Source organism: Panthera onca, chromosome D3 (genome assembly GCF_046562875.1).
Source record: "Panthera onca isolate mPanOnc1 chromosome D3, mPanOnc1 haplotype 2, whole genome shotgun sequence".
In the NCBI taxonomy this organism is placed as follows: domain Eukaryota; kingdom Metazoa; phylum Chordata; class Mammalia; order Carnivora; family Felidae; genus Panthera; species Panthera onca.
In genome coordinates, this window is record NC_138350.1 from 76,053,428 (window position 1) to 76,077,635 (window position 24,208).

The following is a 24,208-nucleotide window of genomic DNA, read 5'->3' on the forward strand; positions in this document are numbered from 1 at the left end:
GGCCTAAGCTCTTAACCCACAAAGCGCCTGTACTTTTCTCTGTTAAACGCAGCTCTGCTGACTACTGAACTGGCTACAGTCTGCTCCCCCCTCTACTGCAGTGTTTAGAACTAGCAGCAAATATGGAAGGATGTCCTGTGTTTCCCAATATGGGACAAAAATAAAAATGAACGTGCAAACTGGAAGGCAGACCAGGACTGCCTCGAGAGACGTTTGGTGTTTACGTTACAATTTTTTTTGTAAATCTATTTCTCCTTTTGGAGGAGAAAATGTTTTGTGGTTTTAGTATGTTCAACTTGTCTGACCTTATCCAGTGTGGTTTTTTGTTTTTGTTTTTGTTTTTGTTTTTAGTAATACAAATCCTTGATTATTTTTTTGGCATTAATACTTTTCTACGAAATTAAAGGGAAAAAAGATCGTACTTAGAGTTTTTGCAGTCATGGTATCTACCGTGTCGTGTATATTTTTACTACAAAGGGTATTGTTGCCTGGGTTTTAGTCTTTAATGGTAACAGAACAGGTTCATGAATACACTGGTTAAGTGAATAATCAACACGGCAGACTCAGTTTGTGGTGCACATAGAATGGGCTGGTTGATCAGAAGCTTGACAAGCGCATGCTTTCTGGGATGGTTTTAGTACAGGCGTCCCCCAAAACCAGAATAATCAGCTGTGATATCCTTGGAGAGGGGATCCGCCTCAATCTGATGATTCCGTGACTTTCCTTGATGAATTAATGGCACTTTCCTTTTCAAAATCAGTTTCAATTTTATTTGCCCAAAAAGCTCACTTTCCTGAAAACTATTGATTCCTCCCTCTTGCCTTGTACCCTGTAAAGCTGTAAACTCACTGATCACCAGTGGCCTCTTATTCAAATTACGAGTTTGGCAGATTGAAGAATCCGCTAGTTATTTAACAGTAGGGGCAAAACCATGGTGGTTTTCAATTTTTTTCGAATAATACATCTCACGTTTCTGAGGTTGTCAGTTCACTGTTTACCCGAATCATGTTGCAGGCGGAGCCTTCTCTGGGTGGGAAGGCGATTGCGTTTCTCTTTTTCTTCTGGTCATCAGTGAGTGGTTGCTCAGCTTTATTTGAATAGGGTGGATTTCAGGGATTCAGATCCACATCACCTGCCTTACTGGCTGCATCACCAGTGATTCCTGATTCAGTAAGCAGTGGGTGGTCTCCCTAAGTGCATTTCACTGATGTAAATTGTCATTCAACAGCCAAGTGCCCCAGCTAGGAGAGCGCGTTCATCAACTGTCACAGGTGGTGAGGAGCCAACGGTAATGATACCCTTGATCAGACATTCACGACAAAACCGTGGGTTGGTTTTTAACATTGTGCACAATGGTGAATGTACTCTTTTTTCTTTTTTGGGTAAGATCAGCTTCTTTGTGCCGCAGAGCTATACGTGTGAAATTCACTTTCACGTAGTTCACAGGTACTGGGTGAGACGATTTTTAGTCCCCTGTCGTTTTGTTAGGAATACTGTCAAGGTTCGATTAAGTGCATTTAATTTGACCATTTGGAGTGTGTTTCTGCCATGCTCGTTTCGGCAGCACATATACTAGAATGTATCTCTGTCTTGAGTGTTTGTACTTTGGTAAGCTTTTCTGATTTGTTAGAATGCCCGAGCAAAATAATTTGGTTGGAAGAGAATAGGGAAGCCACAGGAACTACATGCCGTTGTCCCTGTGGATTCCCAGATGTGCGCACAGCCAACCTCTCCCGTCCGCTCCCCGTACCAGATTTTAAACCCTGGGTTAGATTTGTGTATGGTGAGCATGAATCTTGCTCTGCTACAAGGAGCTCTATTCACAGGAGTGAACGAGGATTCGTATAATTCAGGGGGAGAGAGAGGAGGGAATATAATGAAGAAATTTAAAATTTAGTTTCTCTAAGCCAAGTATCTGTTACTCTTGCTCATTATTTTAAATAATTTTTAGTATTGATGTTTATGGGTAACTTGAACAGGACTATGTATTTTAATTGCCTGTTTTTTGCATGATCCCAGACAACAGGCTAGCTTATAGTTTATGCTTTGAGCTACTGTGACTCTTGGAAGAATTTTCCTAATTGTGTCACCCTTGTTAGGTTGGTTATAACTGCTTATTACTTGAGAATACCTTTAAAACAATTTTTTTTAATGTTTATTTATTTTTGACAGAGAGAGAGGCAGAGTATGAGCAGGGGAGGGGCAGAGAGAGAGGGAGACACAGAATCTGAAGCAGGCTCCAGGCTCTGAGTTGTCAGCACAGAGCCTGACGCGGGACTCGAACTCACAGACCTTGAGATCATGACCTGAGCTGAAGTCGGACGCTCAAGCGACTGAGCCACCCAGGCGCCTGAGAATACCTTTAAATACATACACAATTGCTGGTTTTCTGCAGGATGTGGACTTAAAAGACCAACTTAAGTTATATTGTTAGAATGTAACGCTCAGCACTGCACACAGGAAAATCAAATGGGCAGTCAGCAAAACCAAGCCCAGTGGAAGCTAGCGAGCTTGTGATTTATGTGAAAGTCATGTGCTAGGTGGCCAGGCTCAGCCTCCAGCAGAATTGCTGCCAGGTGGACAGAACCATTTCATTAAGTAATTTTAATAGAATCCAGGGCTAATGAGCATTTTCTACCATCCATTTTTGCATTTTATGGGCCATGGGATCTGCCATTAGTGTTGGAGTGTTGTGATAGCTGAGGATATTAAGTGGCAGGATGCACCGAATTATGAGAGCACTGGGCTCCATGGTGAGAGGTACCTGGCAGGGCAGAGTGACCCATCTGAACGAGGTCCTGTGGCCCCTGCCACTGCTGTGTTCTTCCTGCCTGTGCCCTCCCCCTCGTCCAGCAGTGAATTAAAAATATGAGTTCCGATTTGTTTTTTTTTAAGGGCTTGAGTAGTAGTCATTCCCAAGTGTTGCACCTACCCTCATGCCTCCCACGTATCTGGTGATCATTCGGCTGCAATAAACCAACTTATCTGATGGCTATTAGAAATCGAGACAGGTTTGAAAGTATCTTTTCCAGTTCCTTCTCTTACCAAGTTTTTCCCCCTTTTACACACCCTCTCCTCGTGCATGCACACACACAACTGGGATCTTCTACACACATCAGTTAGCAACTTGATATTTGTCACTTACGGTCCTTCCTCTGGGACATGGTAATAATTGAATAATATCCAGTGATATGAATGCACCTCAATTTATATAATCTTCCCCTGTTAGTGAACATTCAGCCCCACCCCCACGCCCCACCCTTTGGGCACAATGCACCATGTTGTGTTAACCGTACCTCTTTTTCCATGGTAGTGCTTTTATGAACAAGTGCATTAATGAACAAGCCCTGATCCTCACCTGTGGAACTACAGCCCTTTGGTTTATGAATACACACTGGCGTATATACACAAATGATACACACCAGTGTCCCTTTCCAGCTGGCCAAGCAGGAACCCTCCCTGAGATAAAAGGAGGGGGATAGCACAGTCCTTCTGGACTTTTCTGTATATAACGTACCTAAAAATACACTGAGGTAACGGTATAGCAGGGTTTGAGCAAACCTTGGAGAATCTGTGATCGTACGAAACTGTTTGCCATCTTTAAAAGCATATTGAAACTTTTACAGTTTATCCATAATTGAGTTCTTCGTCTTAATGAAATAAATGGAGCCACTGGGAAGCCATCGTTAACTGGCTATTGGGCAATGCCAAAACACAATAGTATTTTCAGATGAAAAGCTGTGAAATTGTTAAATTAAGCTAACAGTTTATAACTTGTCTCTTGATTAATGAACTTGTCCCTTGAGGTCATATGGCATGCACATGTGAACACACACACACACACACACACACACACACACACACACTCTCTTTCTCTCTCTCTCACAACAGAAGTCTGATTTCAGCTCCAGGGCTGGGTCTCTTGCATGATCTGTCTGGAAGAGCTGAGTCCTGCCTCCTCCCCTGCTGCTTGTGGTGAGGGCAGTGCAGTGAGTCACAAATGGACTTGCTGGCACAAGTTGTTCTCCAAGGTCATTTAGAAGGAAATCTATAAAGAAAGAATTTAATAGCACCATCACACGTAAATGGGACTAGATGATAGGGCACCGATTCAATTCTCAATGGAAGGTGAAATGAACACGTTAATCAAATTCAGTGTTCTCTCCTGCACTGTGCTCTTCGTTTCCAGAAACCGATTCGTCCCATTAACTGGACCTGTGAAAGGAACCTGGTGCTGGAGGTTCTGCAGCTTTAGAGTTCAGTTCTGAGATTAGCCACGGCACATCCAAGTTCTTCTATGAGTCTCCTCATAAGTAGCCTTTCTGGGGACTCTCTAACTTTGACGCTATCCTGATGGTTTCCAGAGTAGAGCTTTCTGAGTGCCTATCTGATTTCCTCTCCCACAAATTAACTCGGTAGGGAGGAGGAAAGCCGATTCCATTTAGTCTCCCGTTTAGCCCAAGCATTTTTGGTCGTCATATAAGCAGCAGGAGGTTAGATTGATAGCCCATACTTGGCCAAAAATATGAATTGACCACTTAGGTTCCAATGTGGGTTCTAACTTAGTTCAGCGGAGTCCAGTTTTGGTAGTGCCCCGGGGAAAAGTAGCCGTAGAAATAGCTCTTTTGAATTGGTGCCTCAGGTAGGGAAGGCTGTAGGTGAAGTCATGTGTCTTCAATACTCATGGAAGGATCGAGTCTGCATGCTGATGTCCCTTTCTCTCGTGTGGTGGCCCCACACCTAGATCCAGAACCCATGTGGTCACAGTCTTGGAATTAACCATTCGTAGAGCCTTCAGGACCGAATCTGGAAGAATGCCAAGAAAATAGTTGCTACAGATTTAGCAGAAAGTTCTCTTACAAATACTCTTGCCTTGCTCGGTAAACAACGTTTTGGGAATAAACACTGAGGCAGCTGCTCCGTGACTCAGGTAGTTTTTCTCTAGAACGTGCCATCAAGCTCATGAAGCAGAATATTCAGCCTCATTCACCGAGGTCCCCAGGTTACGTGGCAGTGTCACTGAGCGTGCTTTTGACCATCCTCTTTGCCAAGGCACAGTGTTGGTAGTGGACGTGAACGATCGGATGCGCACGCGGAGGTATGCTAAGAGATGGGCTAAGATTGACATCCTCACCCCCGTATGCCCCTGGTAAAACACCTGTCGGTCACAAGATCCTAATTAGGGAAGACCGTTCCCAAAAAGAAGAAGCTTCCTTCTGTCACCTCATGAAAGAGATTATTCCTGATGCTTGGCCTCTTGTTTCTTGTACGTTCTCCCAGGAGTCTCGGCAGCCACGATTGGCTTGTTGTCTCTGAGCCCCCGCCCTCAGGGTAGCACCCCTTTCTCAGTTACAGATCTCCTATGCGGCCCCCGTACACGCAGGACTTCCTCACCTCAAACGTCCGTCTCCTCCCTCCAGGAGTCACTGAGGCATCCTTGTTGTTCCGATGTGTCTCCACCCAGAGGGCACTTCTCAGACTGCTTCCTACAGACAAAAGTGTCTCCGGAGTCCTTTTGCAATCTAACTTGGACTGCCCAAATACAGTCACTGTGTTGCTGGACGTGTCTCTAAACCCAGGATCCATGTGTGCTTCATGCACCCTTTTAAAGTTTATTTTTTTGAGAGAGACAGAGACAGCATGAGCAGGAGAGGGGCAGAGAGAGAGGATCCCACACAGGCTCCGCACTGTCAGCACACAGCCCGACGTGGGGCTTGAACTCACGAACCGTGAGATCATGACCTGAGCTGAAACCAAGAGTCGGACACTTAACCGACTGAGCCAGCCAGGAGCCCCTTTTCTCCTTTCAAAGAGAGACCCGCCGTAGGGGAGGACGGGAGCAGACGCTGCCTCGGTTATGGGGACCCCTCTGGAATTCTAACCTACATTGCCTGGCCACTTGCTGTCCTGGTCAGTCCTCCTGATTCTATGCCCTGGTGCAAATACAGGCCTCCTAGAGAGGAGACTGTATTCTTTCCCCTGAAAGCTATAGAGGAAGGGCTCTAAGCCGATGAAGAGTTTAGGAATTAGGAGAAGATCACCGTGGCAACTATATGGAGGAAAAAATGTTCAGGACAATCCCTCTGGGTAACATGCGGTTTGACAATAAAATTTAGTAGCTGAAATAGATTGTATATTTCTCTTACGATCACGTTAGCAACAACAACCCTTGACGTTTCAGTCTTCGGGGCTCTACAACTGATGGAGGTAAGATTTTTGGACCTCCTAGCAGCGTGGGGTTCATTTCACAGTAGACTTGAAGCCTTTGGAAATCCGTTGCCTTTTTTCCAGACACTAATGTTTTGGTCAAATTAACTTACTTGGTCTAGAGCAAGTAGTTCTCTGGGTGTGTATGACTTTATTAAGCTGATCGGAAAGCAAATGCAAGATATTAAATAATAATGATTTCTTACACAAACAGCCATCAGTGGCCTATGCACATACCACGCCGGGCCTACCTTCAGGCTGGGAAGAACGAAAAGATGCTAAGGGACGCACATACTATGTCAATCATAACAATCGAACCACAACCTGGACTCGACCTATCATGCAGGTATGCAGATCGTCCTACGACTTAAAAATCACAGGCCACGGGAGCCAAAGTGTACATGAGCTCAGGGTTCCCGATGTGAATGTGTTGTTCTAGAGAACCCGTGTCTGAGAAAATCTTTCCTCCCCCCAAAAAACGTGTTACTCTAAGCATAATACCGCCCCGAAGGAAGAATTCGGTCCTCAGATCAGTCCATCCCTAGATGCGGTTTTAAGCTGTGACTTGGAAAGATGTTTTCAAAGTAAGAGCCTATCACAGTATAGCTTCTCTCCCAGCCCCCTTTATTTCTGAGGCTGGTTTTTAGGCTGGGCTAGTGATTCATTTCTATTTCCTTTGGATGTGTTTCCCCATCCCTGCCCCCATTATTATGTGTGATCGTTTCCTCCACACTCGAAGAGGCCAGACCTCTCATTATTGCTGGCTGTGTTGTTGTTTGGGTCCACGCTCCCAATCACGTGCACAGGGGATCCTCCTATGAAGCTAACTTGTTTTTGCCTCCAAAATAGCTCGCAGAAGATGGTGCATCCGGATCCGCCACAAACAGTAACAACCACCTAATCGAGCCTCAGATCCGCCGGCCCCGTAGCCTCAGCTCGCCGACTGTAACCTTATCTGCCCCACTGGAGGTGAGAAGGCTGCCTCGTCTAACCGGGTCGCTCTGTCCCCGGGACTTCTCATTCTCTCTTCTCGCCTCCCTTGGATTTGAGTTTTGCAGCCCCTGTCCCCTCTCTGATCAGCCGTTGTGTCCGTGGTGCAGGGTGTTCTCGTGCGGCCTTACTTCACGCTTCTCTGTTTCGCCTTGGTCCGCGTCCGTGGGCTCCCACCTGATTCCCATTCTCATTCGGCTGCCGCCACGGTCCCTTGTGCTGGAAGCGGGCGCCTCTCTTCCGAACTTGCTCCATTCTTGTTGTGTTTCACTCTTGACTGCATAATAACTCTTTCAAATACCAATGCTTTACATTGCGTTTGAAAACATAGCCGTTGCTTTGATCATTTTCTTTCCTTTCGACCGTAGGGCCTGTCATTGTATGGGCATACGTGTTTCCGATGCACATTCGCGTCCCTAAACCATTGCTGGGCACCTGCTTGTGCTTCTCTCCTGTGTGTGTGGGGTCCGTGCCGTCCCTTAACATCACCAATATCAGAGTGAGAGAAGCCGGAGAGCAAATGTTGGAAGCTCCGAACTTGACTGTGTCGTAGAGATGGCCGTGGGTCCGTCCCCTGGGTTTAGGATGCCGATGACTGGGAGTGGCTGTGATCTCGTCCAAATGGGCTCTCAGCGGGTAGCAGCCATGCAAGGCCGGGTGGCTGTCTCCGTTGGTCCAGGTTTTTCTTTCTGTGCTCTGAAAACTGCCAACCCATTCCGCATTAGACTGTGAGCTCATTAAGAGCAGGGGCATGCGTTTTTTCAGCCTCTGTAAACCTTCCATCCGTCATGTTCAACAGAGAACAAGATTTTGGGTGTGTGCTGAATAGCTGTCCACGGATCTCGGTTATAAGTACTTAACGTTGTGTGTTTAATCAACCAAAAAAAAAAAAAAAAAAACTTGAAAGTTAGAGTGGTTTCAAAGTTAAATGAATGACCGAAGCAGGTTTTTGGAGCTTCTCCCTCGTCCCTCTCCAAAGACGGGCGTTCGTTGATGCCCAGGTACATTTTGACCCCTCCGGGCTAGCTCGTGGTAAGAATTCTAATGCTCGTTATTATTCCTTAGGGTGCCAAGGATTCACCCGTACGTCGGGCTGTGAAAGATACCCTTTCCAATCCACAGTCCCCACAGCCATCACCTTACAACTCCCCTAAACCACAACACAAAGTCACACAGAGCTTCCTGCCACCCGGCTGGGAAATGAGGATAGCACCAAACGGCCGGCCCTTCTTCATTGACCATAACACAAAGACTACAACGTGGGTAAGGCTGCTGCTTTTATTTGGTTCCGTTTTCCTCCCGAGGTCTGGTATGGACTCCTGGGTTTCCTTCCTCGGTGTCCGTAGTTCTCGCAGAGAAATCTCTCACTGAGCCCGACAGTTTGCCGTAGTTGGGAAAAGGGTCGTGCCCCCCAGTGCCAGCGATTTGATGTTACTGCCTCACTTCTCGCGATGCTGTCCTTGTATCAGGTATCCTAATCTCTTTCTAAGCATGCTAATCATTTTTCTTCCATCAGTTTCTTTTTGCATTTTTAGGGCCGTGATCATCTTCATTTGGTTTGTCCTTTTAAGTTTGTACCGTCCTCATCGGGTCGGTGTCTCGCACTTCTGTGCTGCGTTTTCTGTCCTTTAATTATGGGTCAAGAGATGCGCTGAGGAGTTTGGCTGTAAATCTGATGGCCCCTCCTTGTGAGCATCTTGTCAAAATTGATTGTTCTCATCCTGTTCCCCTTCCACGTGCCCCTGAATCCCCCAGGAGAAAGACTCCGTGTGAGCATGACGAGATTAATCAGAGGTGCCTGTGTAGAACTTTCCGTGCCTCTGTCATTTCTTCCATTTCTTCGGCTGAATTCGCGGTGCCTTATTTAACACCACACGTAGTCCTTTTAGAAGTGAGCGGTTTGTTTCTATCATGTGATCTCTGGACCTATGAGGAAACCAAACTTGGTATTGTTGTTTCTATTTCCGATGCTGCGGGAGGTTTGCCCTCTTCCTGTCCCTGTCCCTTCCTGTCCCTATCCCTCTCTCACTCTCTGGATACAGAGCTTAACTCTGACCTCTGTCATCCGTGCTTAGAACTGACGTTATGTGAAAGCCGGTTGAGTTTGGGTGGTTGTTAGCTTGGGCTAACAGTGAACGCACGCTTTAAAATCCCCATTTCTAGAGAAGACCCTTAGTGTAGTATAGTCAGTAGAGCAGTAAACATTGTGTTAAGAAAGACACCTGAACCAAAGTGACCTGGATTGTCACTCACACTTTGCCCACAGTGTATGTTAACTTAGTCCCTAGAGGGCTCACCCTCTAAAATCCAGTGGATCGTGAGGCAGCATGTCTCCACGAGGACATTCTCTGCACGGGGGGCAGGAACGTGCCTTTTATTGCCGGGCATCTAGCGTCCGTGGCTCCTGTCACTGAAAAGCCTGAAGCCACTATTCCTCCCCGTCCCCCTGCCGGTGGGGGGTGGGGGGGGGTAACCAGAAATGCTCCCCACACATTCTCAAGACTCCTTAGTGAGAACCACTCTAAAAGTTCTTCCTCTTTGGAGGTACAGGAGTGGCCTGCCAGGGGAATCTGTCATTTAGATCTGGTGACATTCATGTAGTAAGCTCCTGATCCCTGCTGAGGCATCTGCTAGCGTGTTGCTTTGTTTGACTTGCCTCTTAGCCTGAAGGTGATAGTACGGGTGGGGGGGGGGGGGGGGGGCGCACATTGAGAGTGAACAATGGGCACCTGTTTGGTGCCCAAATAGACACAATAGAGACTGGGTATTAGGTCTGTGCCCTCGTGGACACAGAACCTTCGGCTTTCCTGCCGGTGATCTACTCACTCCAGCACCGCTGGGCTTTCCAGCCCTCGGCCAGCCAGGGGAGCTCCAGAAATAGGGGTAAATAGTGTCGCAGTAGATGGATTAGTGTATGGAGCCGCTGTGGCTTGCCAGCATAAGCTGTGATTTGAGTCATTTGAACTAGCTTAGCAGCCCAGCCTCCTAACCTTTTCAGTCTCTCACGCCACAACTGCACTGTGACTGCCGCTGGACAGCTCTTATTTTAAATAGCACTTGGCTTTATTTATTGCCCGCATCGGTGCTGAATGAAACCCAGTTTGAATTTCCAGTTGCCCCCTTCGACCCAAGATACTTGGTGTTGACTGATGGCACCGATTTAAAATTTTAATGCGTTGAAACAGTATTTTGTCGCTGCTGTCGCTGTAGAAAACCCTGAAGGTAGCAACTGGGAATTCCACAAGTTACTACCCTTCCTCCCTACAGTCAGATGCCCCGGCACACGGCTGCCTACCCCCCCCCCCCCCCCAAACAAAGACCTGTATACAATGTTCTGTGTGGAAGCCACTCTCCCCATTGCTGGTTTATTATGATAAAAGATGGAGGGAAGGGGAAAGATAATTTTCAGCTTAGAATCTGTTTGGAGTTGGCGTGGGGTTGGCTTTGTTTGTTTTTAAAGAGAACAGCGTAGCTATTCGTAGAATGTGAACACTACAATGGAAACAGGAAGAGAAACTGGTAGGTCAGGTTGAGAATAATGAAGATACCACTTCTGCCCCCATCAGCCTGTGTGCACTTGATTCCCACATTAACCAGCAACATGAAAAGACACAGGCCAGTGTTTCCCTTGTATGCATCGATAGGGGAAAATTCCCTTTGAAGTCTATTTATAAAACACAGCCTTCACAAACACAACTAATGCAGGCAGCCTGCCAGCGGTCTGTCTAGGATGAAGTCAGACCACATCCAGTGAGCATCAGTCTGTTTCTACCTGAGTCAGCAGGGCCAGGGACGCATGCGGGAGGCCACCAAGTGCCCGAGGGGAGATTACGAGAGGACTTCACTTGTTCATTCTTCTGCTAAGGAAGCAGCCAGAGGCATGTATGTAAGAGTGTATCTCTGCCTTTTACAGGACAAAGCGTTGGCTTATTTTTGTAGCAAGTAAGAATGTACCTTAATGAAGTTGCCGGTTTGTTTTCTACCCAGGTCCAAACTAAGACTCAGCGTAGCCTAGGCATGGTTGCTGACCTCTTCCAGGAAGGAAAAAAAAACACAGCTGGTTTTTGAACCAGCCAGCGTCCCCAGATTTTATAAGTTTCTAAATAATTCTGCTAGGAAACCGCCCCCCCCCCCGCCCCTTTTTTAAAATGATGGTCTTCGCCTTCTGTTTAAAAACTCTTCCAACTGTATTGAGGGAAGGAGTTGTGAAATAGTGAAATAATGTGCTTTCCTGTGCCTGGGGACAGGGAGAAACTACCCAGTGGGGTTTGCGTATTTTATTCATTTATTTTCGTTTTTATTTCTACCATTTGAAACAGCATTCTTACTGTCCTCCCTAAAGTTGTCACAGTCTCGCGAGGCCTTGGCTGCTGTTACCTGCCCCATTACCTTGGGGAGCCTACCTCCTTGTTGAGGGGATGTGCTGGGAGGATGGGCTCAATAGTGCCCTCTAGATTTAGCCCTGAGAGCCTGGTGGAAGGCAGCAACTGCTGCCGTCATTCTGACTTGTGATGGTGTAATGAAATAATGTGGCCCCGAGGGCCTCTAACCCTCCCATTCTACCGAGTCTGGGTTTCCATGCAAGGCCATTTCAGCAGACCTGTGAGATTGAGTTTTATACTTCATGCTCCTCGCCCCCATCCCCTGGCACTTTTCTGTCATTTCAGCCTCTTCTTTCTGTTTGTGTGTGCTTTAAATCACCAGCTTTTTACCGATTGTCTTTCACAGTAGCGTGTGTGTGTGTGTGTGTGTGTGTGTGTGTGTGATTCCAAGGCACGGCCGGTCTTGTGTATGGTGTCCAGAAGCTAGCATAGTCAGTGGCTTGGGGCGGGGGGGGGGGGTTAGGGGGGTCGCGGTGGGGAGGGGGGGGGCCGGGGGCCCTGTGGTTGTGAGCTATCCCTGAGCGGGTGGCTTTTGTGGAGCTTAGAGCTCCAAGTTTCAGCCTATCACAAATATTTACCCAAATTATCAGTTAATTGGACCTTATAAATCCAAACTCTTAGTGTATTCATTTGTCCTGTATGTGTCCCAGTACACAAGGGAATATTGGGCCTGTTTCATGTCCCTGATTCCCCTTTAAAAAAGGATGTCCGTAAGGTTCAGGGTCCATAGCCATCATAAACCGCTAACATGATTTACTTCTTCAGTTCGTAGTAGTGTGCTATAGTTAATAGAAAGCAAAGGTTGGCTTTAGTTTTCGATTTGGGGTTTGTTTTTTTGTAGATTTTGCCAGTTAAAAAATCTATCTATAACTTTGTTATAATCCAGATACTAAGAGTTTATATTGTTGACTTGGGACTTTTTTTTAACAGCGTGCTCGAGGTATAATTCACATGTCATACAGTTCACCTGTTTAAAATACACAGTCAAGTGGTTTTTAGACCATTGAACAATCATGTGCGACCATTCCCATAATCCATTTTTAGAACATTTTCATACCCATTATCAGTCACAAAGTGAGTTTTATTATTTTCCAAGATTTATACCGATTATTTCATTTTCTTGTTGACTTAGGAAAATGCTGAGGCAGAAAACCTTTTAGTACTTTGACAGCAACAAAGGTTTTAATGTAATTGAAATTGGTTTTTGGGTGTTTTGTTTTGTTTTCAATCTCAGGCTTACTTGGTTGACAATGTCCTATTCTGAGTCTTATTTGTTTTCTAATCTTTGGAGTTGAAAATAGGAATTCTCAGCGTTCCATCGCATTTTTGTTGAGTCTGTATAAGTGAGAGGCAGCTCCCAGACTCTGGGTCGGAGCCTTCGGGCATGCTCTCATTGTCTTGCTCAGTTTCCTCATCTGAAGCAACAGAGATCCTGTGCCCAGCTCGTAGCAGGGTAGTTGCAAGATGATCCATCTGCCTGTTCTTTCTAAGTTAGAAAGCACGACCCAAGATGTCAGGGTACATATATTTCTCTTTCGTGGGTTCTTTGTGGTATCTTATGAGCCATACCCCTTAAGAAAAATCTTTGGCAAACTTTTGAATATTAGGACGTAAATGGGAGTCTAATTTGCAGAGTTTGATCAGGACTCTCAGGAAAGTTCTCTAGTAGGGATATGAAAGTTTTTGTGATGAGGCCATCTACGTATGGGCAAAACATGACTCGACCATCAGCCCAGATTCAGATTCTCTGCTCTAGATCAAGGAGTTAGAAGGGCGGGCAGCAGGAAACCCAGGCACCGTTGGAAAGGCTGGCTGCCCTCACACAGAGCTCAAGACCCGAGAGATTTTCAAACCACTGTCCCTATTCCTTCTGCAGAGTAGAGCCTCATGTTCACTGGCGCCCTCCATTCTGGTTTCCATGGTAACATCGCTGCGGGGACTTTTCCTCTTCACCTGCTCGAGGTCTCAGGGAAAATGCTTAACCTTTTGTTTAAATCTTCTCACCATCCTGCTTTCACCAAGGACAAGAAGAGTAAAATCTTTCTTGCGAGTTGGTCAGCCAGCCTCCCTACACCAAGAAAGGTCCTCCCCTCCCCCATGCAGGCAAGAGTGCAGATCCCTGCACGCGGCCTGGTTGCCTTGGAACACACAGCTCCAGAAGGGGAGGAACCAGTGAGTGCACACACAGAACCACTCTTAACGTCTTCTGCCTTGTCCATTTTTTTTGCAGGAAGATCCACGCCTGAAATTTCCAGTTCATATGCGGTCAAAGGCCTCTTTAAACCCCAATGACCTTGGCCCTCTTCCTGTGAGTACACTGGAGACGCGTGGACAAGTCCGAAAATGTGTATCCGTTCATCTGCCCGGTGTTGATGGGGAGCCGCTGTGGGCCTTCCCTTTGTCCAGGCTTTTGGGGTCCCGCTGGTCTATAGTTTCTTAATAGGAATGGGTGAATGGCTGAATTCTGATAGTACATACAGTTTATGCCCAGTACTTGTGAAAGAGGTTTCTGTATTATTAGCAGCTAGTAGAAAGTAGACTCAGTAACTAGGATGTAAGGGACATTCTCTACACGTGACAGTTTGAGCAATGCGCATTTAGTCTGTAACTCAGCAACCACTGAGTTCTGTCCTTACTGCGAATTTAGCCACTGGGATGGACACATTAAAAACAGTGGGAGAAAAAGGCCTAAGTAATCACAGACCGTTTCTGTAAGTCATTTAGCCTGCGGTCCCTGTTTTTCTTGTTTTTCTTCCTTGTTGAGGACTGTTTTATAAATTTAACTTTTTATCAGTTTATTCTCTTTGGGGGCCCAAGTTGGAGTTGAGCTCTTTGGGTTTTGCACGAAACTTGCGCCATACGTCCTTTTCAGCCCTCCCCAAGTCCAAAAGCCTTACAAGGGCAGGAAGGTGGGCAGGGGCGGGCAAGGACTTGAGACGCTTTTAGAATGAGGGTGCTGGGAGTTCTTTGATGGTGATCTTCCAAACACAAGAACTTTTCTGTTGGCCCGGTGTGTGGTATGTTATGGCACAACTTGAATCTAGAAAAGTTAGCTCAGTCTTTACTCAGCAGGTTTTATACAAATATCCCTCACTCTCTCCGAATCTGTTTGGCTCCTGGGTTTAGATGGAAAGAACCCAGAGAGTGCCGGAGACAGCTAAGACGTGAAAGGCAACGTGTTGTCCTGATCTGTTGGACTCCTGAGTTTCCGATAGCAAGTAGGCACAGTTGAGACAATGAGGGCACACCAGCCTTACCTTGGAAAAAAATACCCAAATCCATTTAGTTCCTGAGTCCAAATAGAGCCCACACCAGAGAATCTCCGTATGAGGGCTTTCAGCCACCTGGTGACAGGGCTAAAGCATCTCTCTGACATTTTTAAATTAACCTTCCTCCTCCCTTCAGTCCTCAGTAAATATTCATTTAATTAAATGAGCTTATTCAGTCCTAAACTCAACTGTTGCATGGAATGCTGAAGTTTCCCTTTGAGGCTTTTGAAATATGAACCCGTTTCCTGTTCATCATGCAGTGAGTGAAGGTTTCTAAGACTAGTGAACATGTGGTCAAGAGTTAACTTGAAATGTTTGTAGTTTATTTATAACCTAAAACTGCACCCCTATAAGAGAAGAATAAAAAGTGTGTCCTAGAGTGTTTAAATTTAGCCATTGATTTTTGGAACTGTTAGCTAATGTTTGGATTCTCTCTCTCTCTCTCTCCCTCTCCCTCCCTCCCTCCCTCCCTCCCTCCCTCTCCCTCCCCCCCCCCTCCCCCCCACCTTCTCCCCTTCTAATACCAGCCTGGTTGGGAAGAAAGAATTCACTTGGATGGCCGAACGTTTTATATTGACCATAGTAAGTAGGCTCTTTTTTTTTTTTTTTTTTTTTTTCAACGTTTTTTATTTATTTTTGGGACAGAGAGAGACAGAGCATGAACGGGGGAGGGGCAGAGAGAGAGAGGGAGACACAGAATCGGAAACAGGCTCCAGGCTCCGAGCCATCAGCCCAGAGTAAGTAGGCTCTTTTATAGACACATAGGCATTGCAGGTAAAGGGATGGGGGGGCAGGGAGTCATTCAAATATTATAGTGAAAGGTTTGTCATTTCACTCTTTGTCTAGGCAGCCAGGTGTTATGTGGAGAGAATGATCCCAGAGAATCAGTGCCCTCGTACGGTACTGTGCATTCATCTAAGTTTGCTTTAAACTAGCCCATCAGGCTTTCACCCGATTTGATCTTGTGGCCTATTAACTTTTTTTTTTAATTAAAAAAATTGGGGGGGTAGATAACCCCTTGATTTCTGCGCTTTTAATAAATACACTCTAGTAATAGAAAATAAGCTTTTAGAAGTCATGATTGAGTCGAAAATCTGTGTGAGCAGTGCTTGAAGCAGCATGTTAAGTTTCTTAAACACTGCTTTCAAAGGTCTTACGGCAAGAAGCCCATTCTGACTTATTTTCTATTCATGGCATGCTTCTTTGCACCCAACGCACTAATACATACACAGTTCGTATCTTGAAATGATAGCGTATTTGCTCCATCACCTATGAATAAATGCGTGGTTTCTCATTTCAACTAAAAGTTAAACTAATAAAGGTTTTGCTTTTAGGCAGTGGGTTTTTTGTTTTTGTTGTCGTTGTTGTTGTTGTTGTTGTTGTTGTTTTGAAGTGACATGTTCTCCAGGGGAGCATATATGTTTTTGCGTATCCCTTAAAACTTCTGAAAAATACATATTTAAAAGAAGTTTTGAATTATATTTACAAATGTGTGCAGTTGGTAGTATTTTGATCTTTATTTTCATTTGGTTCATGAACCACAAGTCTACGCCGGGTTTCTCTAGCCTCACGTTCTCTTAACTAACCCAAACTACACTGATGAGCCACTGGTGGGAAATCTGGCCACAAGGACTCCTCGTGGATGGGGAGTGCCACTGTCTCCTAGGTCTTGTGCCTCTTCTGGGGGTTACTGAATGAGTGTCCTGTACACTTTCACTTTGAGGCACAGGAACTGAATAAACTAAGCAAGAACCCCAGCGGCTCACAATCACACCAAAAGTGGAAGTCTTAAATGGATCAGGGGGCGGGCTGCCCTTTTAACCCTTTGGTAAAATCGGGTATCTCAAGGGTACGTAGGCTTAGTTTTGTCTTTGACCAGTAAAAGTATCCAGGGTTTGCCTGCTTTCCAGAATTTTACAGTGAGCATAAATTGCTACCATAACTGCTTTAACCTTTTTTCTCTAATATGCTTTTTATAATTCTACTTACTCATCACATACATGATTTGTTAAAATAAGGAAGGGGCCAAACCTCTTTTTCCCACCAAAACCAGAAAATAATTTCTCTTTTAGTTTTTATGCATTTCAGTTTCAGTTTTCAAAGGTAGGTACGAATAAGAACGATCTTTCTCTTCAAATAAGGCCTTAACCAGTAACACAGCCTCGGTCTGCTACGCACAGAACATTTCACACAACCTTGTGGCCACGTTCTAGCTGGTGATCTGATGTTCAGGTCAACCTGAGAAGAATTTTATAAACGCTCTTAATGCAAGGGCCCCCAAACCAGAAAAATGTTACCACAGAGGGCCGTCCTAGTGGACGTTAGAAGCAGTAAAGATCACAGGCTGCTTTTCTAGTGGTGTGCATAGTCCTACCATAGTATGTAGTAGATGCTTGATAAATGGTGACATGATGTTAATTCGTGGAGGGTCAGTGGTGAAGACATGGGGAAGTTGATGTCCTTGGTCAGCAGGTGGAGAGAACTTGCCTTAGAGAAGCAGCTGTGCCTCCAGCCCGAGGCTTGACCCCCTTCTGTTTGCCGGGAGGCAGAAAAGGGTGGTTTTGCTGCATGCCTCGGCAGTTCCTTACTCCTAATGGGTCCGCCGGTCCCTCCAGACGCACAGCTCCCTCGCTCCACATTCCTCTCGCCAGAACAGACAGCTTGCAGGAGACTTCCCTTTGCTCCTGGGGATGGTGTAGGCCTGGCACAGAGCCTGGTTGATCTAAGCTACAAAAAGAGGTGCTCCTTGTGGTGCTTTACCTTCAGACGAAAGTTTGCCCTGCCTCGACCATACAGAAAAGTTCTCCAAACCAGATACTAAGAGTGGAAATTAGGCGAGCAGAAGCTATGTTTACGATCACCTCATTTGCTGTAGATGCAACATTGCTGCCATTTCTCCCTGGTTTGTCAAGGTTTGCTCAGTCACAGGCTATAAAGTAGGGTACATATCCATTAAAATAAATCCGTCTGCTTTTTCACCAAAATGCAGTCTGTGAAAAGTGCAGGAACACCTGTCTTTTTAAGCAGCTTTCTCAGGCCAGCAGGGGTACTCCAAAATGCATTTAATCACCTTGTAGGTGCCGTTTAGGAATGTATCACCTTCCAAATGAGCCTCTCCTTCTAAGCAGTTTTCTCCTATCTGATTTCTTTTTTTTTTTTTTAATTTTTTTTTTTTTAACATTTATTTATTTTTGAGACAGAGAGACAGAGCATGAACAGGGGAGGGGCAGAGAGAGAGGGAGACACAGAATCTGAAACAGGCTCCAGCCTGAGCTGTCAGCACAGCTTGAATCTAGAGCACAGCGCAGAGCCCGACTGAGCTCTTAGCACAGAGCCCAACGCGGGGCTTGAACTCACGGACCGCGAGATCATGCCCTGAGCCGAAGTCGGCCGCTTAACCGACTGAGCCACCCAGGCGCCCCGTCTCCTATCTGATTTCTAACAAAGTTCACCTCATTTTGCTGTCCTGCGTGCAGGACAGGAACCAGGTCATCCGTACGTGTAGCATTTTACACGTGCACACAGCCTGTGAGAGATTCACAGTCCTCTTACCTTCCATCGTGATCAGGACGTGTGACTGTGCATGAATGACAAAGAACCGCAGTAGACTTGTCTTTTGAGTAACGAGGCTATTTATTTTCTGCTTCATAAAACTCTTTTAAGAAGTCACACATTTCTAAGATTAAAAATACTCAGCCATCTTAAAGAGGTAGTTTCAGGGGGCGCCTGGGTGGCGCAGTCGGTTAAGCGTCCGACTTCAGCCAGGTCACGATCTCGCGGTCCGTGAGTTTGAGCCCCGCGTCAGGCTCTGGGCTGATGGCTCGGAGCCTGGAGCCTGTTTCCGATTCTGTGTCTCCCTCTCTCTCTGCCCCTCCCCCATTCATGCTCTGTCTCTCTCTGTCCCAAAATAAATAAAAAATGTTGAAAAAAAAAAAATTTAAAGAGGTAGTTTCAGAAGAGACCGAGTCTGGACCTCTGTAGCCCCTGTCTCCAGCCTGGAGTAAAGTTAAGGCAGATCTTGACCTGAATCTCTACCTCTCTCAAGGATTCTGTGGTTCTTCTTAAAGACCAGGTGTGTCCAGCGGCTAAGTCCATGGCCACAGGTGTCTTGGATACAAAGCTAGAAGAGAAAATAAAACTCCAATGAGGCTGTAAAATCCTGCCTTCATCTTTCCTGCCACCAGTCTTACCAAACCAGTTAATCATAGCTATAAATTAACTGTGGTTTTCCTTCTTCTCCTTCATTCTTGTCCCTTTATTTGGAATACAATGTTGGAGGACCAAAAGCGAGTTTAGATTCAAAAGGTTTAGAAAAAAATGAGCAAATGGCCACCGCACATTCAAATATTGACAATGCTTAGCTGCAAAATCGTTCTTTATTATAACCACACAGAAACTTACGTGGTTCTGAAGGCTTAGACTGTTTGAAGAGGGAATCTGTTTTCGCCATCAGCTTCGTTCACTCATTTGAAAAATAACATACGAGGCTCCTGTCACATTCTAGGAAGTGTGTTCCATGGTGCAGAGGGGGCTGCAGAGATGAGTAACACCAGCCCCTGTCCTTGAGGGACTTCTATTCTAGAAAATACCTCTAGTCCCAGGAGGTATTTTCAAAAGTGATGCGTAGAGGAATGAACCAGTTTTGCAGATGCAGAAGCAAAGACCATACCTGCTCAGTACATGGCTGAGCACTAGGGCTCTGGGATGTCTGCAGGAGGGCCTCAGGGACAGATTATTTTTCAGATGGATCCCACATGAAGAGTTAGATGTATCCAGGAAAGCCAGGTGGAGAGCGACCCCAGGAAGGAGAGAACATGCAAGCGTATGAACGTATTGCAGACTCTGCCACGGTCAGAGAACTGTGCTTAGGGTGCACATGGCCAGCGTGCAGAGGAGGCTGGCGTGGCACATAGGTCAAAGGGTGCCCGCCAGGGACGGGAGCTTGGGTCCCTTCTGCAGGCAGGAGGGAGGTCCTGAGGCATTTTCTGGAAGGGGGCGTGACAACGGTCAAATCCTCTCTTTAGAAAGATCCATCTGGCAGAACCACAAAGGAGGTCTTGAACAGGGACGAGTGAGACCGAGGCCAGGGAAGCCTAGAGAATAGTCCACGGAAGAGATGCGCCCTCCAGAAAGCAGCTTTTTCAGTGAGACGGGACGGTTTCGGGAGCACCAGAGGAGAATGGCAAGGGGGGATGGGCGTGGGGCCAGCGCTGGGTTTGAACAGTGAGCGCACGGATACTGGCATTCGGGAATACAGAGTCACAGGAAGGGTTTTGGGTGCTGGCAGATGATGGGTTCAGTTTTAGTAGAGTTGGATTTGAGGTCACTGGGAGAGGCAGTGGCTTGACGTTCCAGTCTGGATGGACCACGCGTAGGTGCTCGTTGATTCACTTCCGCTTCGACAGTATCCAGGCAATGGGATTGTAGCCCAGGGAGCCATTACTCAGCTGTGTTCTGTTTATTTGGTTTTCTTTTCTCCCATTCTCCATCACAATGGCAACGTTGACTTTCCAGAGTCTTCCGTTCAGGAGGTGAGGGACCCAGAATGCCTTTTGGTAGTTTCATTTTAAAACTTTACCTCTCCTTTTATTAAAATTATTATGTCAGACTTGGAAAATTTCCTGGTATGGTCATTAAAACTGAGTTTATTAGCTATTCTTCTCAGTCCTCTTACAGAGTATACAGGAAATAAACAGAATCCGTATTCTTAAATAGTTTCCTTTTTTTTTTTTTTTTTTTAAGCCAACTTAGATTCCCTAAAACTCCAGGGAGAACCCATTTTCTCCTAGTCTGCCCTCCCTGTATCTTTCACGCAAGTCCCTCCCCGCCCCCCCTCCCCCCCGCCACAGTAATCCCTAAAATCTTGAATCATGCACAGTCACAAAACCCAAGTGATTCAGAGCAGCTACTGCACATTATCACCTTCCCCCCCCCCCCCACGTGGTTGTATAGGCAGCATTGAACAGTCTTGCTGACATTGACTCACTTAGAAGAAGGAAATCTCTTCTTGCCAACTTGGCCAAAAGGGAGACCTTCCTCTGCAATCTTCCTCTGCTGTAGCTGATCTCATTTTTTGGCCCACCGTAGTTGCCTTGATTTTTGCGTGCGTATGGGTGACGCATGTCATGGATTATTCATGGGTTCATTGTCGGGTTCTTCACTGAAAATGGGTTTTTTCAACACGACAAGCCAAGAAAAAAGTATTTGAAATGAGACAAATCCTGTGTGTGTTTTCACTTTTCAGGGACTAAGACCTCTTATGCCCTTTTTCAGTTAAAGGAACATCAAGATCAAGTTATAAATCCTTGAGAGAACAGGGGTTTATAATTGAAATTTTGGCAGATTTCCTGCCAAAAACCGTGTGAATAAATGGTTTTGCTTTAGTTTTGCCTTTTTGATGGCGTGTTTTTAACTAAACAGTATGAGGGGTGGAGTGCTACATACCATGTTCTCTTCTAACCCTGGAACACTAAGGGATTTATTTGGGGGACCAGTTGAGAGATTGGACAGCTCTTGCAAAATCCAGAAATAATTCTTTTTAAAACATTTTTGATGTAGACTAGATTTGAACTAATACGCTGATTTTTGATTATTTATTTATTTATTTATTTTAACATTTTCAGATAGCAAAATCACTCAGTGGGAAGACCCAAGACTGCAGAATCCAGCTATTACTGGTCCGGTCAGTATCCTCAACCTCTTAACTCTTCAGTGTAAAACTTGGGTTGCATCTAAGCACATACTTCTTTCTTTCTTTCTTTTTTTTTTTTTTTTAATGTTTGTTTATTTTTGAGAGAGAGAAAGAGAGAGTGTGTGTGTGTGAGAGAGAGAGAGAGAGAGAGAGAGAGAGCGGGGGAGGGGCAGAGAGAGAGGGAGACACAGAATTCGAAGCAGGCTCCAGGCTCTGAGCTGTCAGCACAGCTCAGAACGGGGCTCGAACTCACAAACCATGAGCCCTAAGTCAGACGCTTAACCAACTGAGCCACCCAGGCGCCCCTAAGCACATATTCCTTGTATATTACTGCTTACCTGGTGCTCTGGGCTTGGTATGGTTGACTAGGTTAGCATCGCCCCCCTCTCTTCCTCACTGCAGTTCCCGGGCGGGGGGGTACGTCTGCATTTGCCTCTTCGAAGAGCTTTCACTATAAAGGAAGAGAAAGTGCTTTGCTAATGGTAACCAAAACTAAACATTGTTTTCCCCTTTGTAAAAAGGTGGATTAAAAGTATAACAATCAAAACGTCCTCTCTTCTATCTGAAGCCGAGCCCTGTATCTGTAGAGTTTTGTCCTTTCTTGGGGCCAAGGGGAGGGGGGGGCGGGGTAAATGTACACTAACAGATTGAAGCTGTATTCTGAATCTCTTCCAGCGCGGAACGTCTGTAAAAGTTTGGGTGAGGTTGTAGCCAACCTCTGGAGCTGGCAGGGTTAAGAACCTTTGTCTCTGCTGACCCACTGACTTTCTCACAGTGTCCGCATACACGCCGGGTGCGAGAGGAAGCTAGGTAGAGCACCCTTTTAAAATACTGCCGCACGCTGTGTTCATAAGGAAGAGCGAGAACCCCCCTGTCCCTGAGCAGTAACAGTCACTTGCTACTGAACACCCGTGAGCAGACTGTCGAATGGGTCAAGGTCTGCAGGGAACGTACCAGCGTCTTTGGTCCATGTGGATAGGAGTGCGGGGAGCTAATTTGGAATTACAGGAAGTGTGTGGGGTCAGCAAAGCATTGCAAGCTTGGGAATCTGTTAGAAACTGGAGGAGCAAAAGGAACTGAAGTCTATTGAGTGCTGAGCTAAAAGGCCAGCAGGCGTGTTTAAGATACTGCTTTTGTGGCTTTAATCTGATTCAGTTCACATTGTGTTTTGAAATTACAAAGGTAAGTCCGTTTGAAATGCTAGAAGGTAATATCATGCAAACCCACCTTAATACCTGACATCCCCTTAATTTGTTGATTTCTTTATTGGCTTTGTTCAGCTGCTTTGCTGCCGTGTGACGCAAAGTGCCCAATCATACCTGAGTTAAAACAGCTGCTTTTTATGTACCTTCAACACCTGCCTTACCATGGCTTCCTTTTGATATTTTCACATTCACAAGAAGGTGTGTTAGAGTCCTATTTTCTCTTCTACGTCATGAGAAACAAGGTATTCAAGAATCAATGCTGTTTTCGAGCAACAGAGGACTTTCAACATAATTCTGAAACCTTTTGAGATATTTCTGTCGTTTTACTGATCATCTGCCTTCACTCAAACGCTGTCAGTTCTTACCGATTTCTACTGAAAATTGCATAGCATCATAAGTCCAAGTAAATTTGACCCAAAGAGAGATCTTTTTTTTTTTTAATTAACAAAAGAGCGTTGTTTATGCTTTCATTAGTAGTAGAGATACTTCTTTCAGTAAGAGCATGTGTATTTAGGTAATTATCGACTTAGTGTAGACGCCTGGCTTTAGTTGTCATCAGTTCTGAATATTTGGTAATTTCCATGATTTCTTTCTCTCCTTGACTTCACAAGCTATTTAGAATGTGCTGTTAGTTTCCAGGAGTATGGAAGGGTTTTTGCCTATCCATTTCTTACTAATTTTCTAATTTTATTGCATTGTGGCCAGAGAATACTGTCTATGAAATATTGATTACCAGATATTTGAAACTTCCTTGTCAGCTTGCCTTTTTTTAATTAATGTTCTTTCTGTGTTTGAAAAGAATGTGTATTCTGTCTTTGTTGGGTACAAAGTTCTTTATATGTCCATTAGATCGAGCATATTATCCGTTTCCATCACTGCTTTTTATCCTGGCTGTTCTGTCTAACCAAGACAGGACTGTCACAATCTCCCACAGTGAGCATGGCTTTGTCCGTCAAGGACATTCACTTTCTCTTCATTAGTATTTGCCTGGTATGTCTTTTTCCCCCCTTTAGCTATGTTTTTTTTCTCTCTCTCTCTTTTTTTTTTTTAACCTTCTGTTACATTGATAAAGTACCCTTTATTTTCTTTCACTTTCTATACTTGCTTGGAAGTTGTATTTTCTGTTCCTTAGTGCTTACGTTAAAATTTGTAACCAACACCCTTAATGTCAAAATTAATCACTCTCTCTTCCTGAGTAGGATGAGATTTAGGGAACTCTCACGCCGCTCTTCCCACTCACTTTGCATTGTTCAGTGACATTTGAAAACTTTAGAAAACAGTCATTAACATTTTACCTTTTTTTCAACAGCTAGTGCTTGTTTCTTTCACTTACATGTAAGCGAATTTCTTTGCCCACCATTGGTTCTTGCACCTGCTGTTTCCAGGTTTTCTTCTGAATGAAGTATAGTTCCTGGTTCTCAGAGTCTTGTCTACAGATCAGCAGCATCAGAATTATGTGGAAAC

The 24,208-nt window shown here is 45.3% G+C and overlaps 1 protein-coding gene across 10 annotated transcripts in view; it reads left to right on the forward strand.

The window, feature by feature from the left end:
• The window catches only part of NEDD4L (NEDD4 like E3 ubiquitin protein ligase), a 341,415-nt gene that overhangs the window by 280,553 nt on the left and 36,654 nt on the right, over positions 1-24,208 (forward strand). For 4 of the 10 annotated variants that reach the window (XM_078435204.2, XM_078435205.2, XM_078435206.2 and 1 more), the window contains 8 exons: positions 1,229-1,288; positions 6,422-6,553; positions 7,057-7,176; positions 8,263-8,460; positions 13,810-13,887; positions 15,376-15,430; positions 15,695-15,748; positions 21,472-21,530. In XM_078435204.2, the coding sequence (XP_078291330.1) occupies positions 1,229-1,288; positions 6,422-6,553; positions 7,057-7,176; positions 8,263-8,460; positions 13,810-13,887; positions 15,376-15,430; positions 15,695-15,748; positions 21,472-21,530 (756 nt within the window). The remainder of the gene's footprint in view (positions 1-1,228; positions 1,289-6,421; positions 6,554-7,056; positions 7,177-8,262; positions 8,461-13,809; positions 13,888-15,375; positions 15,431-15,694; positions 15,749-21,471; positions 21,531-24,208) is intronic. The other 6 variants (XM_078435202.2, XM_078435198.2, XM_078435203.2 and 3 more) reach the window with 4 other exon arrangements.